This window comes from Dromiciops gliroides, chromosome 6, assembly GCF_019393635.1.
Source record: "Dromiciops gliroides isolate mDroGli1 chromosome 6, mDroGli1.pri, whole genome shotgun sequence".
Lineage (NCBI taxonomy): Eukaryota > Metazoa > Chordata > Mammalia > Microbiotheria > Microbiotheriidae > Dromiciops > Dromiciops gliroides.
Window position 1 is genome coordinate 107,072,152 of NC_057866.1, and position 13,705 is coordinate 107,085,856.

General features: G+C 47.0%; 1 protein-coding gene across 7 annotated transcripts in view; it reads left to right on the forward strand.

Annotated features, from left to right (window-relative positions):
- The first annotated feature begins 4,544 nt into the window (after positions 1–4,544).
- Positions 4,545–13,705, forward strand: part of PLEKHA7 (pleckstrin homology domain containing A7) — a 264,352-nt gene continuing 255,191 nt past the window's right edge. For 5 of the 7 annotated variants that reach the window (XM_043972485.1, XM_043972487.1, XM_043972488.1 and 2 more), the window contains exons 1-3: positions 4,549–4,652; positions 4,785–4,861; positions 5,044–5,101. In XM_043972485.1, the coding sequence (XP_043828420.1) occupies positions 4,564–4,652; positions 4,785–4,861; positions 5,044–5,101 (224 nt within the window). In that variant the 5' untranslated portion in view covers positions 4,549–4,563. Of the gene's footprint in view, positions 4,653–4,784; positions 4,862–5,043; positions 5,102–13,705 lie in introns of all 7 variants that reach the window. The other 2 variants (XM_043972486.1, XM_043972494.1) reach the window with 1 other exon arrangement.

A 13,705-nucleotide genomic window follows, 5' to 3' on the forward strand; every position in this document is an offset into this window, starting at 1 on the left:
GAATATTGTATAATTATTTAATAGTATTTTATTTTCCCCCCAATTATATGTAAAGACAATTTTTAGCATTCATTTTTACAAAATTTTGAGTTCCAAATTCCCCCCCCCCCCCCGGCTTGGCCCTCCCCTCTTCCTAAAATGGTAAGCAATTTGGTATAAATTATATATTTGCAATCATATAAAACATATTTGCATATTAATCACAGTTGTGAAAGAAGCAGACCAAAAGGGGGAAAAAACATGCAAAAAGAAAGTGAAAATAGTACATGTCGATCTGCATTCAGACTCCATAGTTTTTTCTCTGGATGTGGAGAGCATTTTCCATCGTGAATCCTTTGTAATTGTCTTGGATCCTTCTATAGCTGAGAAGAGCTAAGTCATTCACAGTTGGTCATTATACAATGTTGCTGTTACTGTGTACAATGTTTTTCTAGTTCTGCTCTGAATGTTGCATGATTATAATAACCAACCTTGGCTTCAGACCATCAGAGAATCCTGAAAGTTAGAAGGGATTTCAAATAGCTATCCAAGGTCACACTATACCTGGGGGAAAAAAAATCCCACCACAATATACTGGATAGTATACTGTTTGAAGGCACACAGCCCCTTCCCTGACCCCAAGAAAGGAGAAAAAAACAGTTTGTACCTCCCTCTCTTATTTGTAAGGGGATGTGTAATGGGGAGGGGTATAGATAAGGGCATATCCAGTCTGACACGGTTCATGACTGGTTTTGCTGAACTGCTTTCCCTTCCCCTCTTCTAAAAATGTTTTCTATTTGGAAATGAATGTGATATAACAACAAAAAAGCATTAATAAAAACCACCATTTTCTAAATCATAGATTCTTGGACTTCACAGTGAGGAATGAGACAGAGTTGACCCATTTTCTTCCTTCTCCCTACCTACCAGTTGAACCATTAACTACACAAACTAGAAATTTTTAGTAATGCGTGTATCTTATGACCTACTTTGTTCAATCTGTACTAAATTCACCTTGAATTCTAGCATTCAAGGTAAGAGGATCCTAGACCCTACTGGGAATAAACAAGTCCTCTTGAATTTCTAATTTGATCATGGGGAATTATACAAAAGTATTTGAGAGAAAAATTTTAAAGCGCAGTTACACTGATTCAGACAATTAAGATGGGCGCATTGTCTGAGCCCTCAGTTTTGTACTATCAGAGTTGCTTAAATCTTCAGTTACTAATTGACAAAGAAATCACAGGCAATTTTTAAATTTTTTAATATTTTATTTTTTGAAATCACAGGCAATTTTACTTGGGCTAAGATAAGGACTGCAAACCAGGCAAACCCTGGTATGCCTACACCTGGACATTCCTGCCTTGGAAGGGGCTAGATAACATGAGTCCCTTCTGACTCTGGGCTGCTGGGAAATAAACAAAGGAGTTTTAGCATAGTGTTCATATGACACCCCTCTGTCAACACACATCAGGCACCCATCAAACCCATTCTTCACCTCTATGTCCAATGATGCCCTGACTTGGTCCTGCCTCATGTGCTTCCTGTTGGCCATTGGAAACTGGATGTTCCATAAACAATTCCAGTTGAACCAAGTATCTTTTCCCACTCCCTGGATCCCTTTCTTCCAAACTTCCCTATTTCTGGGGAAGGCATGTACCATCGATCTCTAGTATCAGGTTGGTAACCTCAACTTCTAACCCTCCTTCATCCCACATAGCCAACCAGTTGCCAAATCTCAACATTTCTACCTCCACAACATCTGACGCATCCCACCCCTTCTCTCTATTCACACAGTAGTCACCTTAGCTTAGGCTCTCATTGCCTCTCACCTGGATTATCCCCCCCCCCTTTTTTTTGCAGGGGCAATGAGTGTTAAGTGACTTGTCCAGGGTCACACAGCTAGTGTCAAGTGTCTGAGGCCAGATTTGAATTCAGGTCTTCCTGAATCCAGGGCCAGTGCTTTATCCACTGTTCCACCTAGCTGCCCTCACCTGGATTATCAATCTTATAACTGTTTCCCCACCTCAAGTCTTCCTGCTCCAGTCCATCCTCCACACAACTAACTTGTTGAGGGCCAAACAGTTAGTAAGGGTATGTTGTGGAATCCTAAGTCTCTTAACTTACAAGGCCTTACAATGGCATCTATCCGCTATAGTGAATAAACAATGCTGCTTCTCAAATAATTAAGTAATTAGCTCAGTGCCTGGCAAAGAGTAAGCACTATGTGAATGTTAGCTATTATTATTATTATTATTATTATTACTATTATTATCATCATTAAGAATGATATGATGTTCCCTAGGAAAGACCAACTAGGTCTCTGAACTGAATCACAGATGTCAGTCAGTTGCTCAGTCAACAAGCACTTATTATGCATTTACTCTGTGTCAGGCACTGTGTTAAGATTTTTTTTAAAAGTCCCTGCCTTCAAGGAGTTCAAATTCAAATGGGGAAGGGGGGTAATAATATGAAAATAACTAGTTACATACAAGATATATAGAGGGAAGGCTCTTAACACCTGGGGCAAGGGGGGTTACTATCTCTGCAATCCAAATATGATAATAGGTACCTTAAGTTTCAGTGACAAGGCAAAGACATTAGGTAGAAATTTACCTAGTTGGGGAGAGATTTACAACTACTAACCACAGTAAAGAGAAGAGGTCTAATACTGGTGGAACCTAAGTGATCCTATCACTGTGGGTCCAGGAAGGGCCACAAAGCATCCATCCAAATGACCTGGGCATTTGGGACATTCTTTCCTTGTCCCCTCCCCACCCGTCATCTTGATTTCCATGTTTATAGCTTCAGCACCTGTTTCACAGAAGACCTGTGAAGGTCAGAAGGACAACAAAGGGGCACTGCCCTAATTGTACAGAATAGCAAATTGATGCTCAGGCCTCCTCTCCAGCCCTCTCAAATAACCTCCCATCTCCTCTGCATCTATATTATATGCCCATAGTCATTAGCATGTGACATTAGAATGGGACCTTTCACAGAAAACTTTATTAAAAGTGCTCTGAAACTTCCCCAAAGCAATCCATCATACTCTTCTCCTCCCTGGCAACTCTGGGATAGGCTCATTGCTTATCTGTACTCTTTATCCCAGATAGACATACTGTTTGTTGTTGGACAAGTTCATGTTGAAAACTGGGCAGCAGACATTCTTTATCTATTTGGTCTTTCCTGTGTGGATGGTTAGGCCAAACTCCTCTGGGGGGTCAAAGATCACTTCCAGGAGGTATAGTCAGCACAGTTTCCTCAGAAAACAAGAGCATCCTGAAGCCCTCATCTTTCATCCTTGATACGCCTGACCAGATGTGGTCCATAAGAATGGCAAATACCTTTGGGGAGGAGATCCAGAATGATCTTGTTGTATAGGAGATATCTTAAAGGCCAGTCCTTTAATAAATATTAACATTAATGCTTTACACGTCCTTCGGTCCTCACAGAAGCCCTGTGAGGTAGAAATTCCCAAGTCAGAGGAGACAGTTATTTGGCTAGTAAGTGTGTGTGTGTGTGTGTGTGTGTGTGTGTAGTTAATTTGCTTCCAAACCATGCCCCGTGAATCCAAGTTGGCTACTCCTTCCACAACAGACAGCTGCCTCCTCTTAAAAACACACATTTTCACCACGTGTGTGTATGTCTCCAGTCTCCTTACTAAACCCCTTCTTGTTGGTACAGTTTAGTAACTTTTGCACATCTATTCCGGGACAGTATTGGTTGACCGAAGGAATTAGGTATTCACATGTTTTGGAAGGCAGAAATCGTGCACCTCCACTGCAGTCTTAGGGAATGTGTTAGAACTCTCCAGCCTGAAGACGTGGCCCTGCTGGGGTGAGCCTTTGGCATCTCTTGGCCACGGTTCAGGTGCTGGACAGAGCAGCTTCCACTGCCTTCCCGGCCTCCCTGGAATATTTGAGGGCCTGAGAGGGTTCGTGGGGTTGTGAGAGCTGCACCCCAAAGACTGCTCACCCGGTCACTCTGCTTCTGCCAAAGCGAAGCTGAGAACAGGACTAAAGAGGAGGAGGGAAGGGGGACTAGTCAGGGTCAGTAGAGTGGCCGGTCTGGCCAGGGGCGGAGGAAGGGCCGGGGACAAAGGCTGCCTCCCGCCCGCAGGGTCCCTCCGCCCGCTCAGGACTTCTAAAGTTCCAGCAGTTTGGAAGTGGGCGGGGAGGACCCCGAGGGGAGAAAGTTGCTGAATTTGGATAAGAGAACCCGCGCTCCCCCAAACCCTGGGTGCTGAGTGTGGGACGCTCCCAGGAGGCCGCTACAGCCTGTAGAATGTGCCCGGAATCTATGGATGGACCGTCGACGGGAGCTATGGATGGAAAGCTCCCGGGAGGCGTCTGCTGACCATAGAATGTCCCCGGGAGCTTCGAACCGAACGTCCCCGGAAGGCGGCGGCAGCCCGTAGGACGCCGCGGGAGTCGCAGATCGAACCAAGCGCCCCGGGCGCTGCTGCAGACGGTGGAACCCGAGCTAGCCCGCGCGCCGCCTGCTCCGCCCCTGCCGCCTCCTCCTCCTCCTCCTCCTCTTGGTCCTCCGCCTCCTCCGCCTCCCCCCCGCGCACTCCTGGCCAACATGGCGGCGGCGGCGGGGGTCGGGCGGGATAGTTTACCTGAGCACTGGTCCTACGGGGTCTGCAGAGACGGCCGCGTCTTCTTTATCGAGTGAGGGGCGGGGGCGAGGGGCGGGGGGCGCGGGGCCGGGCGAGGCGGGGGAGGGTTGGGTGGCGCGGCTTCTCCCCGCACCCCGTTTCCTCCCAGCACTAACAGGTGCACGTCTCTCCCCGCCCCCCGCAGTGACCAGCGCCGCTGCACCTCCTGGCTGCACCCGCGCACCGGGGAGCCGGTCAACTCGGGCCACATGATCCGTTCAGGTGGGCGCGGGACCGGGGCTGGGGGGGGGGGGAGGGCGGTGCGGTGCAAGCGGGAGGAGGGAGCGCAGGGCCGGGGCGCTGTGCACCCACTGCACCTAGGCGGGGAGGCGGCGTGGGCAAAAGTTTGAGCCGACTTTTCTGTCTCTTTCCCGGTCTCTTTCCACCTGTTTGGGCTGTCTCAGACCTGCCCCGCGGCTGGGAGGAGGGCTTCTCCGAGGAAGGCGCCAGCTACTTCATAGAGTGAGTCCTGGGGACCCGCTATTGTGCGTCTGGGGCTGGGGAGGGGGCTGCCAAGGGGTGGGAGGGGGGGTGGTTGTGGCTTGGAGCTCTGGAGCGCGTCGAACCCGCCCCGCCGGACTTTGGCCAGCCCCGCCCGCACCTGGGCGCCCTGGGGAGCGCCCCTACCCACCCGTGACGTGAGTGGAGCCTCTGATGAGCTGCGCGGGGGCCGGCCCCGGCCAGGTACGGGGGAGCCACTGGGGGGGTGCCCGTGGCCCCTTGTCTCTGGGGCCGGCCCCGCCCCCGGCTCGGACTCTGTTGGCGCGCACTGTCCAGGTTGTGAGAGCCGGCGTTTGTGCAGCCCAGGCAGCGTGGGGTGGGGCGTGCGAGGGGCTGGGCCTTTGGCTCGGGAGAAGGCATTCATCCTCTCGGGTCCTCATTCTCTTCCTCCAAAGTTTGTGTACTCCGAAGCATCACTGGGGGTGGGGAAGGGGGAGCGGTGCCTATGGCCGGGATTCTAACTTCTCCAGCTGTGATCTCATTGTGCTGAGAGAGGGGCATCAGGGGACGTGTTTGTTAAGATCCCCTCTCCCTGATCCCGCAGGGTCAGTGGGTCTAGGACTTGCTGGTTCTTCAAGGGACTAGTGTTTGAAACGCCAAAGCTCTGGAATGCAGTGTTGCCCTCCTCTTTCTGCCGACACCTAGACAGGAGAGCATGTATGATCAGCCCTTGGTGGGCTAGCCTTGTACTTTTCTCATAGCTCACGCAGGGCTGCCAACATCTCAGGTGTCCAAGTAAGTTCTTATGAAGTCATTAAAAGAAAACTTGGGCAGCTAGGTGGTGTAGTGGATAAAGCACCGGCCCTGGATTCAGAAGGACCTGAGTTCAAATGTGGCCTCAGACACTTGACTCGTACTAGCTGTGTGACCCTGGGCAAGTCACTTAACCCTCATTGCCCTGCAAAAAAAAAGAAAAAGAAAAAAAGAAAGAAAAGAAAACTTATTGTTCTTTCTGACAGACTAAATGTACCTCCCATCTCTGTTCTCCTCCCCTACCTTTCAGCCCCCTGTCTGGTTGCTAATGAATTTCCTCTGTTTCAGTGCTTAATACTCTGGGCTCTTTCCCCCAGCCTAGTCTGTGGGTAACTTTTCCCTGGTAACTCTGGGAGAGTTCTTTATTAAGCCCCTATTACTCCCCCATTTCCTTGGTTTTCTTTTCCATGACAACACTCAATTTAAAATCAGGAGATCTTGCTGAGTGACTGTGGATAAGTCACTTAATTCTACTGAATTAATCCTTTCAGGTACCTCATCTGTAAAACAGATAATGCCGTTGGTGCTTCAGTAGGAGCCTCAGGGGCAGGGGGTGAATCCGATAGAGAGCTGATCTTGGAATGGGCAAGACCTTTTACCTCTAGCCTCCCATCCAAACTGACTATGACTCTGGGGAAGTCACTTACCTGCCATTTGCCTCAGTTTCCTCCTCTGTAAAACAGAGATGACAATAATAGCATCAGTCTCATAAAATTGTTTTGAGGGCCTAATGAGATTGGGTATGTAATGCACTTTGTAATTCTTAAAGTGCTATATGGAAAGGTGAGCTATTATTTATTATATGATATGGGGGAGGAGGGGAAAGACTGTGGCTTTCTCTTTGGAGAAGATTCCAGGACCCTGAGTAGGATATGGAAATAGCTTCTGTTTTTCTTTTGGTTTTTGTGGGTTTTTTGTGGGGCAATGGGGGTTAAGTGACTTGCCCAGGGTCACACAGCTAGTAAGTGTCAAGTGTCTGAGGCTGGATTTGAACTCAGGTCCTCCTGAATCCAAGGCCAGTGCTTTATCCACTGCGCCACCTAGCTGCCCCCTTATTTATTATGTTTTTCTTTTGTTTTGGGGTTTTTTTTTTTGGAAATAGCTTCTGGAAACTAGTTCTAGTTATGGGCCAGCACTTTTGGTCTGATTTTGGAACTGTTAAGAGTTCAGATTGGGTCTGTCGCCATTCCTGATTACAGGGGCTTGGTGAAGTTGTTTATCCATACTCCTTTGGCAGATACTTGGGATCCTTCTCCCCTTTACATATCCTGTACTCCTTGATTATAATACTCCCTGACATTTATAGGTGCTTTATTTCATTCAAACCTCACACCACCTCTATAAAGCTGGTATTACAGGTATTATTTTCATTTTACAGATGAGGAAACTGAGGCTGAGAAATGTTAAGTGACTTGTCTATAGTCAGGCAATAATGGTCAGGTGTGGGATTTGAACCTGCCTCTTCCTGCCTCCAGTATGCCATACTGCCTGAGGCCCAGAGGAGTGAAATGATTTGTAGTGTTTATAGCAGGTCTTTATATAGAGCTGCGACTGAAATAAGAGTTCCTGTGATTTCCAACCTAGTTTTTTACACTATGCCCTCATCAATATAATTAATGGAAACCCATGAAAGCAAATAGGGTCTTTGATTAGCTGGTGTCTAAAGAATAAGCCAGGAATCTGGGGAGAAGAGAAAGAACTAGGTAGGCCTTAGTATGGGGCAATCAAGCCTTATGGGATGTCAGAGTCTATTGTCCTATGGACATGCTGGCTGTGGGGTATAGAGACACAGTGAGCTTCTCTCCCTCTCTCTGAGCTGGTCCCAGGTTCCCCTGTGATTGCCCCAGGACCAGACATGTGTCTTGGCAACCCCCCAGTGAATATTAAATCCAGAAGACTGGAGAGATGCTGTAGCAGCTGCTGAAAGACACAAGAAGCATGGCCAGGGAAGGAGCTGGATCTTCCCCCTTCTCTTGGACTTCTGGCTGTGCGGGGTATACTGGAGGGAACCCAGCTGGATTCGAAGATGGTCCCTAATGGAGTTAGGGAGTTTGGAAGAGACCAAACCCCTTGATGTGGCTGGTCTGGCCCGATGTAACTGAGCAGTTGGTTACCTGATTGGGTCTCCCTGAAATTCTCATCTGTGTATAGCAAGAACTGGGGATGGAGACTCTAATACTCCCCCAGGCCCCATCCTCCAGCCCCCATAAGTATGATCCATGATACCATCTTCTGTTCTGCAGATTGGGGCAGGCCTCTCCAGCTCTTAGAGCTGAGTACCATGGCCCATGACAGCAGCCCCACAGGTACCAGTCCCCTCAGGTGGGACCAGCATGCTTTTTGCTAACATAAGGTGTTTTGCTTTTCCAGTAGTGGATTCTTAGTGGGGAACAGTAGAGAAGAGGGCATAAGAATCAGGAGTCAGGAGACTCAAATTTCAGTCTGAGCTCACCTACTGGCTCACTGTGTGACTTTGGGTAAATCCTATTCCTCCATTCAACCTCAGTTTCCTCATTTGTAAAATGGAAGGTTTGGTCTATAAGGCCAACTCTGACTTGAAAATTCTTTTCATTCTCTCCCTCCAGTTCAATTCAGTTCTACTACAATAAAAATAGCTAGCATTTACACAATACTTTTAAGGTTTACAAAACATATCTTGTGTGTAATCGTCATTTTGTTGGCATTATCATTACAATAACACTGAATCAGGCACTATTATTATCCCCCCATTTTACTGATAAGGAAACTAAGTTAGAAATTGTGAATTGCCCAAGGTCATAGCTGTAGTAAGTGCCTGAGGCAGGATTTGAACTGACTCCAAGTGCCACCATGCTGCCCATCTACCTATATTCCATTTAGATGACTCTTGCTGTGTTCAGGGTGCTATGTTGTGGGAATGCAGACACAAAAATGAAATGCTTCCTGGCCTGGAGTAGCTTACATTCTTCTGGGGAAAATAACCTGTGAGGCCCCATTTCTTTCACCTCTGGTCCTGTGATGCTCTTACCGAACTTGACCTGTGACTTGTGTGGGATGGAGAGTGATCAATCCCCTTCTAAGGGTTACGATGAATGCATTCGACTACTTCAGGATATTCATTAGTCGAAGTAATTGAGACCTAACTGTTATTTCTACAGGCTATGGGGAGCCTTTGGAAAGGCTCCTCAGGCTCATTAGGGAGGTTGAGTGAGAGATCCCAAGAAAGCATAACTCGCTGGTGAATGCCTAGTGGTTAGGCAGGTTGGGTAACTCCCCTGTCTTGAAAACACAACCCTGGGCGTTGTTTGGATGGCAGTGACTTCAAGATCTGGGGCCATCCAGGGCAGGAGGTGGGACAACCAATCAGTGTCTCTTGTGTCACTAAGCTATGAAGAGTTCCAAATGCTTGGCTTTTAAAAACAGGGCAGAATGGAGGGACGCATCTGAGAGGAAAAAAACTTCCAATGTTGTACTTAAGGTTAAGGACAGCAATCTTTTCCCACCCGAGATTAGAGAGAGAAAGGAGAAGTAGAAATAGCGGCAGATAGTGGGAATGGACTATTCTATTCGATAAGATTTTTTTTTTGTCTTGAGTCACCACTCACCTAAGAATCTTTGAAAGCCTTTGGAGGCATGGGTCTGCTTAAACTGCTTTGCAAAGTTCCATTAAACCCTTATTCGGAAGGATGTTCTAAAACTCCAACTTTGGAGAAGTAATTTCCCCAAATGTGCCTGGCACACTTTCTCCAGTGTTGATTGATGTTGAATTTTCAAATAAGCAAAATAAATGTGTGCTAGTTTGGAAATCCAACCACCTTTTTTGTCATTGGTTGGGAAAGATGGTCACTAAGATGAGGTTTCTGGAACTGTCTTAGTCTCTGATCTGAAATCATACTGTGGAAACAGTCAGGTCAGCTTCCTCAGGTCACTGATCCGGAACTTAACAGGACCTTTGAGATCATTTAGTTAAGGACCTCATTTTACAAATTAGGAAACTGAGGGTTTGTGTTTTTAAAAATTGATATATTGTTAACATTCACTTGTTTTATAAAATTGAGTTTTAAATTCTCTCCTTCCCTCCTGTTCTTTTAAATTTAACCAAAAGAGATTAAATCAATAGCCTGAGGTCATCCAGGTGATAAGTGGTAAAATCAGGATTTGAATTTAGGTCTTCCAGTGCTAAATCCAGCATCCCCCCTCTCCCCCCCATACTGTGCGATCATCCTAAACGAGGAATTTGAAAGCCCTTTTATTTATTACTCAAGGTTAGGTTCAAGGTTCTCAGCACCCTGTAGTTTGGCATTTAAAATTTCACTTCCTGGTTTTTTTAGCAGCTGGAGAAGGGTGGAAACTGGTTTATAGATTTAAATGTTAGGTTCCAGGGCTCTATGAATAACAGATTATGTTGCCAGATAGAAAGTGGACGGGAAGGATTAGGAGCCTTGGATATTTGCAGTGAGTTTTCAATGGCCAGCCCAGAAAAAAATCTTGTAAAATGTTTTTTAAGAGATAGTTGCAGGGGCAGCTAGGTGGCACAGTGGATAGAACACTGGCCCTGGAGTCAGGAGGACCTGAGTTCAAATTTGACCTCAGACACTTAGCACTTACTGGCTGTGTGACCCTGGGCAAGTCACTTAACCCCAATTGCCTCACAAAAAAAAAAAAAAAAAAAAAAGAAGAGATAGTTGCCATTTGAGGCCTGATGGAAGGGGGGGAGGGTGGTATTTCAGGGCAGACAGATGCTGGGAGGGGGTTGTGAACCGGTACCTCACAAGGAGATGGGGGGAGTTCCCCATATGTGCACAGGATCTGTTATTTCCTTGTTACCTATGGAAGTACATTTCAGGTTTTCTAAATTAAGGTGCTGTAATAAACTGCTTTCTGGTGCTTAGATTAGATGGCCCCATTATTCTTCTGGAATGATTGGTAACTTTCTGAGAGGCAGCATCATGGTGTGTTAAAAGCTTTGGACTTGGCATCAGAAGGCCTGCCGTGAGGCTTCCAGGTCTACCAGGGATCTATGCTATGACCTTGGGCTGGTCACATTGCCCAAACACCTGACCTCTGTTTCTTCATCTGCAAAATGGGTGGGTGGGTGGGTGGGTGGGGAGTTGTGAGGGTCCATTGAGAATCCCACCTGTAAAAGTGAATCATAGCCGTAGCATGTTTCTAGAACTGAGGAGTAAGCACTCCTTACCTGCCTGGTTTTTGGTGCCTTGTTGGAAGTTTTTCAGTCGAGCATTTCTTGAGTAAGAAGCTGTGTCTGAAGTTAATTTTTAGTTCCCTTGATATCAGTGCCCTAGGGGGTAAATATACTAACTCCTTTGTTCTCTTGGTGTTTTTTGACTATCAGTTTCCTTGAGAGATTCCTAACGTAGTTGCAGTTGTAGACTCTGGCCAATCTTTTGCTGTATTAAGAGAGTCATGGTGTCCAGGACTAGGCAGGTGGCAGTGTCAATGGGCTCTACTCTAGTCAGATGGCACCTGGAGTACTGTGATCAGTCCCAGCTGTTTAGGGTTAAGACGCTGACAAGCCTGGAGAGTATCCAGAGGAGAGTGGATCGGAAAGTGAGCTGCCTTGAGTTCATTCATAGGTGGATTGGTTGGAGAAAATAAGGTTGCTGAGTCTGGAGAGGAGAAGGCTTAGGGAGAGACATAATAGCTATCTGTCTTCAAGTGTTTGGAGCGTTGAGGAGTGAAGCTGTTCTTGGCTTCACAGGATAGAGCCAAGAGTAATGGGTGCAAGGTGCAATGAAATCCATTCCGGCTTCAGGTCAAGAAGAATATCCTATCCAGCGGAGCTGTCCAAAAATGGAAGCATCTGGCTTGCACTGGATGATCTCTGAAGTCCCTTAGAGTTCTGTGACTCAGTGAGACTAATGCAGTCATCTGGGAGGCATGCTAAATGTCCAATAAACAAGGTCTGGGCTGACAGCCTAGGTCCCTACCTCATCAGTCCCTGATAAACACACCCATAAGGTTGGGCCATGTTACCTTCAGCTTTCTTGTGAAAGCTCCCTTGTTGGTATATGTCGTCCCCACACACCTCAGGAGACACTATTAGGAGCTAGTGTGGGCTAAATAATTCCTTCCCTGAAAGCCAACTTTTGGGTGCTGGTCCTCTCCACATTTAGGTGGGCAGATCTTCTGACTGCAGATGCACAGTCTATCATTGAGTCTGCACTCCATACCTTTCTGGCTTGCTCATGGTCCATTGCTATGGAGTTTTCAAGAGTCCCAGGTCACCTTCATGCTGCTTGGAGGCGTTGGAGGGATGGGATGGTCATACAGGACATATTGGCTCTATGGAGAGTGTCTTTTGTTTCCTCTGTGTATAGTAAATCACTTGGAAACCTTTGTGCTGTGGCATGTGAATGGAATCTATTATCTGGATCAGGAATGTGGCCAGAAAAGAGCTTTAGGAATATCAAGATGCACCGGTTAAAAAAAAAGCAAGGTGTGGATAGGACATTTGTACTATATTTACAAACAAGGGGGCTTTCACTAGAAAGGACCATGGCCCAGCCTTGTGGGGTGCCCATCAAGGACAGGCAAGGGTTGACCAGGTAGGGACTTGGTATGTACCATGATCTGCCCAGATCTTTCCTCCCAGAGAACTGGTTCCTTAATCTGTATCATATCCTCATCTTAGCTCTGATCTCCATAAACCAGGAGTTCTTCACCTGGGGTCCATGAGCTTGGTGCTTTTGGCTTTTAATAGGGTGATAAGTGCATTTCAAAATAAGTGATTTCCTCTTGTGGATTTTGTATTATGCATTTACAAACATTCTGAAAAGGGGTCCTCAGAGGCCCAAAGGAGGTAAAGAACCCCCTACAGCAGAGGAAGAGAAAATATGAGTTAATATAGCTTTTTTTAAGTGAGGCAATTGGGGTTAAGTGACTTGCCCAGGGTCACACAGCTCATAAGTGTTAAGTGTCTGAGGCCGGATTTGAACTCAGGTACTTCTGAATCCAGGGCCGTTGCTCTATCCACTAACATAGTTTTACTAACCATCATGGGAAGTGGGACAAGTGAAAACAATGACTTCTCCCCTTCCCCATCTTCCGAATCTCCTAGAATTGAGGGACATTGTACTGATCCTCAGCTTTTTTCTCAGAGTCTCGGGTGCTGGACTAGGGGGAAGACTTGTTTGGGGATCCTTACTTAAAAGCCCCCAGTCACTTTGCATTTGTGCCATGCCAAGGTTGTCTGCCGAAGGAGCAGGAGGGGATGGGGCTGCTTGTTCTAGCTTTGACCCTCCAGACACTGCCTCAGCCACTGGTCAGCTGACTGCAGCTTAGAGGGAGAGAGAGGTGCCTCTTAAGCCTCTTAATACTTCCATGGTGCTTTTGGGTTTTGCCAGACAAGTGTTTCCACCGTCATAGCAACTGTTTGCAGCTTTTTGGCGGGGGGGGGGGGGGGGGGGGGGGGGGGCGGGGGGAGAGCAGGGGGGAGAGGGGCATTCCCTGCCAGAGTGGGGATTGTACTCTATCATGTTTTGGCAGTTTGTAATTAAAACATCCTGTCTTCCAGAAGAGCTTGGCAAGTCTCCCAACCCTCCCTCATACTTGTTCACTCCATCAGGAGGATAGGCAGCTTGTTGTTGGTGCTGGGGTGGTAGTGAATGATGCAAATGCACTGATAAGAGAAAAAAAATCATTTCACCCAATGGGGTCAGTGTCTCCCCCATTATCATCTTTTTCCCCCCATTTGGAATGACTGATTTTTGTGTTATGCTTTATGAGGGAGGTATAGGTCCATGGGAAAACTCAATTTTGGAGGGATGGAGCTAGGTAAGGAGAAGCAGAAGGGGTGGAAATTTCTTAAGTAAA